At 45.6% G+C, this 3684-nt stretch overlaps 1 protein-coding gene across 1 annotated transcript; it reads right to left on the bottom strand.

Annotated features, from left to right (window-relative positions):
- Window positions 1-474: 474 nt before the first annotated feature.
- On the bottom strand, window positions 475-2859 carry LOC123254869 (zinc finger and BTB domain-containing protein 12-like; the record flags this gene model as incomplete). Its single annotated transcript, XM_044683776.1, is given in 3 exon segments — window positions 475-1994; window positions 1997-2458; window positions 2461-2859. Coding segments are annotated over 3 exon segments (1442 nt in total), but the record flags the coding sequence as incomplete, so codon positions are not given.
- Window positions 2860-3684: the final 825 nt, after the last annotated feature.

The raw sequence follows: 3684 nt of genomic DNA, 5'->3' as shown, positions 1-3684 counted from the left end.
AATGGATCCCTTCCCAATTATTTAAAAAATTCGTAATTGAAGGAAATGCAGTTTGTTTGAGCTTAGTGAAAAAAAAAATACATGCATCGACCCCTTCCCCCCCAATCTCAGACACTCCCGTTTGAGAACCCTGATCTGGTCTAACTCCCTCATTTTGTAGTGGAGGGAAGAAAGCTCGGATGTGACTTCCCACTGCTAGATAAATAGTGACAGAGTTGGGACTGAAACAACGATTTACCGACTTCGTCGGATAAGAAGAGTACTTAGAATTTTGCAAAGTGCTGTTGCAACAAATATGGTCTTTTGTCCTCATGGTGAAAGGGGAAAAAAGAGGGGACTAAAGAAACTGGATAAGCACACAACACTGGGAGAAGCAGAAGCTGTGGTGCTGTGGGTACTCTGGGGAAGAAGTATTGACTGAACTATACCAGGATGCCCATATTGGAAAACTGGGGACTTACAGACAACAAAATATAAAGAAAAAAACAACTTTTTTTATTTTGTGGAAAATAAAAGCAGAAACTGAGACCCCAGATTCCAGAAAACTCCTGAAAAATATGTCTTTGTTTCCTTAAAAAATACTGTATATGTCTCTATCACATCCTCCCCTTCCCTCCCCTTTGTTTCCCTCCCTCACCCTCCCCAAGAGCCCTTTTCTAGGTATTTTCCTCCTTTCCCCTCCCCAACCCTTACTAACTTCTTACTTTCATCCTCCTTTTACTTCTATTTGTTTTCTATTCTACTTGTCAATCTCACCTTTTCTTTCTTTTTTGTCACCATTTGTCACTTTTTGTCTGCTGAGACGAAAGTCTTGTCCCCCTCCCCTCTTCCCCAGCATGCAAAAAAACATTCTCTACCCCTTCCTCCCTGGGACTAGATAATCTTTTCTTCCTAACAGTAGCCCTTCTAAGAATTTAAGAGGTTTCCTCTGCTCTATTCCCACCAAAAGACAGGAATACCTTTGGTAAGATTCCCTCCCGATTCCCACCCACCGTATCTCAACTGAATTGATAAGAGTCTTCCCTATAGCTTTCTTATCCTATGATAAAACCATCTTCTCCATTTCTTTTTACTACTCACATCCTCATCACAATAAAATCTACCTCTTCCAGAAAAGTCTTCCCTCCCACCCTGTGCATTTACCCCAAAATACAGGAACCTTTTCTTTTTTCATCAAAAGGAAAGGTTTGCTAATCCCCATCAGCTAGGTCTAACCCTTTCTTATTCCCCAAGGAAGCCCCAAACCTTGTATACCTCTACCTTTAACTACAGCATGTATGTTAACCCTCTGGGAAACAGAAAAGCCCTTTCTCCTCTTCAGTTTCCTCCCCTTGGGGAGAGAGGCCACTACCCCCTTCTATCAACAATCTCCTCACTTCACCCCATTCCCTCCCCTAGTTATCCCTCCTCCAACTAGTGGAGGAGGGCATTGAGCTCCGACACACTGGCATCAAGGACGTTCTCTGCTGTGGTCTTGCCATGCTGCTCCTTGAGGTGGCGTCGAATGGCAGGTTTATGGGCAAAGCGCACATCACAGTAAGAGCATCGGTATGGACGAGCCCCAGAGTGCAGATTGAGGTGGTCGTGTAGGGTAGACTTCTGCGTGAAGCACTTGCCACAAATACCACAGGAGTGTGATTTGACACCTCGGTGGACGTTCATGTGACGGTTGAGGTTGCTGCTATGGTTGAACTGCTTCCCACATCGAGGGCACATAAAAATGAAGTGCTGAGCTCTCATGTGGAACACAAGCTTTTCCACACCCTGAAACACTTCTGGGCACTTGGTACACTTGATGTTCTTCAGTGGGTTTCCCACTGGGGAACCCCCTGGTAAAGGGCTCCTGATGCCCCCATAACTCCCACTAACTCCACTGCTACAGGACACAGTGGCTGCTCCCAGGGCTTCATCTCTCAGCCTGAGGATGATGCCCTCTCCCACTCGACCTCCAGGAAACAGCAAGAGACCCTCCTCCTCTGTGTCTTCTGTCAGCTATAGCAGGCCTTCACTACCCCCTGAAGTGCTGTACTATTGTCAGGGGCATGAATAGTTTCTCCAACCTCATTGATGAGGAGTCCACTACTCCCTCCAAGGCCAAGACCCCCTCCAAGGTTAAGGTTCCCCCCAAGGCCAAGGCTCCCACCAATGCCTCTGGGGGGCTCAAGCCTCTGTGCCACCTCCAACGCTGATTCCACTTTGACAATGCAGATATCTGACACATCCTCTTCTTCATCTTCTTTCTCCTCTTCTGCCTTCAGTTCAAGGTCTTCATCTATGGGGAATTCCAGCTTCACTGGTTGGAGAAGAGGGGGTGGAGGAGGTGGAGGTGGGGGCTTGGGAGCTGGTTTTGGGGTTCGGGCAGGTGGGAGGAGTGACTTGGTAGAAGTGAGTCCAGTCAATCCAATCCCTCCACCAACTCCATCCTCTTTCAGGCCAATCTTGAGCTCAATGAATTGGCATTTCTACATTTTTCTACAATGTGCTCCATTTGGAGGTAGGACGCTGCAGTCGGGTAGTTGACAATGTCACGGACAGCAAAGTCTAGAGCTCCAGTAGAGCAGGAGAGGAGGAGGTCAGACAGGATTCTGGCACTGTGCATGAGTGATTCTTGTAGTTCTGAACTGGGATTGAGGAGAAACTGGTCACTTAGAAACGGGGAGCAGGCTGCCAAGATTACCTTGTGGCCCCAAAACTTGAGGCTGTCAGCCACGAGGGTGACATCGCAGAAGCGCTCCTCTGCCCGGAGCTGGTTCGTATTTCGAAGGGTGGCAGCTTCATGCCCTGGGACCTGGAATCGCAAGACTTCCACTCCAGATGCCACGGTGCTGGGTATGATGGGGAGTGTTTCCTGGCTCGGTTCTGTATGCAGTTTTTTCCCTCCTTAATTTCCCCCTGAGATATCGTTCTTGAATAATGTAACAGATCATTTCCTAAAGGACCTTATTCTAGACTCAGCCTACACCCCTTAGGCAGCCCATCAAATAGCTAGAATGCAGTAAAATACAAAAAACTTCATATTATAGCCTCATCCATAATGTTGGGTCGGTAACCACAACCTCATTACAGTTCTATTAAGTACCTTCCTAAATGTAGTGCTCCAACTCCTCAGATGTGATCCTGGATTCTTGAAGTTATGCCCCTAGCTTTGGTAGAGCAATACTTGGCACCTTCTTCACACTTGGGATGCAGAAGACTAACCCAGGCCAAAGGCACTTTGTAAATCATTATTCACTCAAAACCAGGCTTCCAAGTTCTCACCAAGGCCAGAGTCCTTTCCAGCCAAAGGCACATTAGTTGTAAGCAGAAGACATTTAACAATTGTCCATAGTAGTGCCTTCCCCTAGCAGGCACTTAACAAACACCAACCAACTAATTGATTGATTCTCTCCTAATAACATGATCTTAACTTGTCCAATGTAGTACTATCTCTAAGAAGAAGAGAGATAGAGATCTTCACTCAAAGGCTGGATAACTACTTGCCAGAGATGTTATAAAGGAGATTCTTGTCAAGATAGAGGTTGCACTTAATCAACTCTGGAGTTTTTTCCAATCCTGAAGTTTTTTAAGAATGTGTAATGTAACATTTTAAATTTAGTGGTTCTAAAGAATAATAATGATAATTATAATAGCTAACATTTTCATGGTGCCATAAGATTTGCAAAGTGCTTTACAGATATTATCTCA

The sequence above is a fragment of the Gracilinanus agilis genome, unplaced genomic scaffold (assembly GCF_016433145.1).
Source record: "Gracilinanus agilis isolate LMUSP501 unplaced genomic scaffold, AgileGrace unplaced_scaffold34383, whole genome shotgun sequence".
Lineage (NCBI taxonomy): Eukaryota > Metazoa > Chordata > Mammalia > Didelphimorphia > Didelphidae > Gracilinanus > Gracilinanus agilis.
Note: the sequence above shows the minus strand (reverse complement) of the source record. Positions and strands in the feature narration are given on the sequence as shown.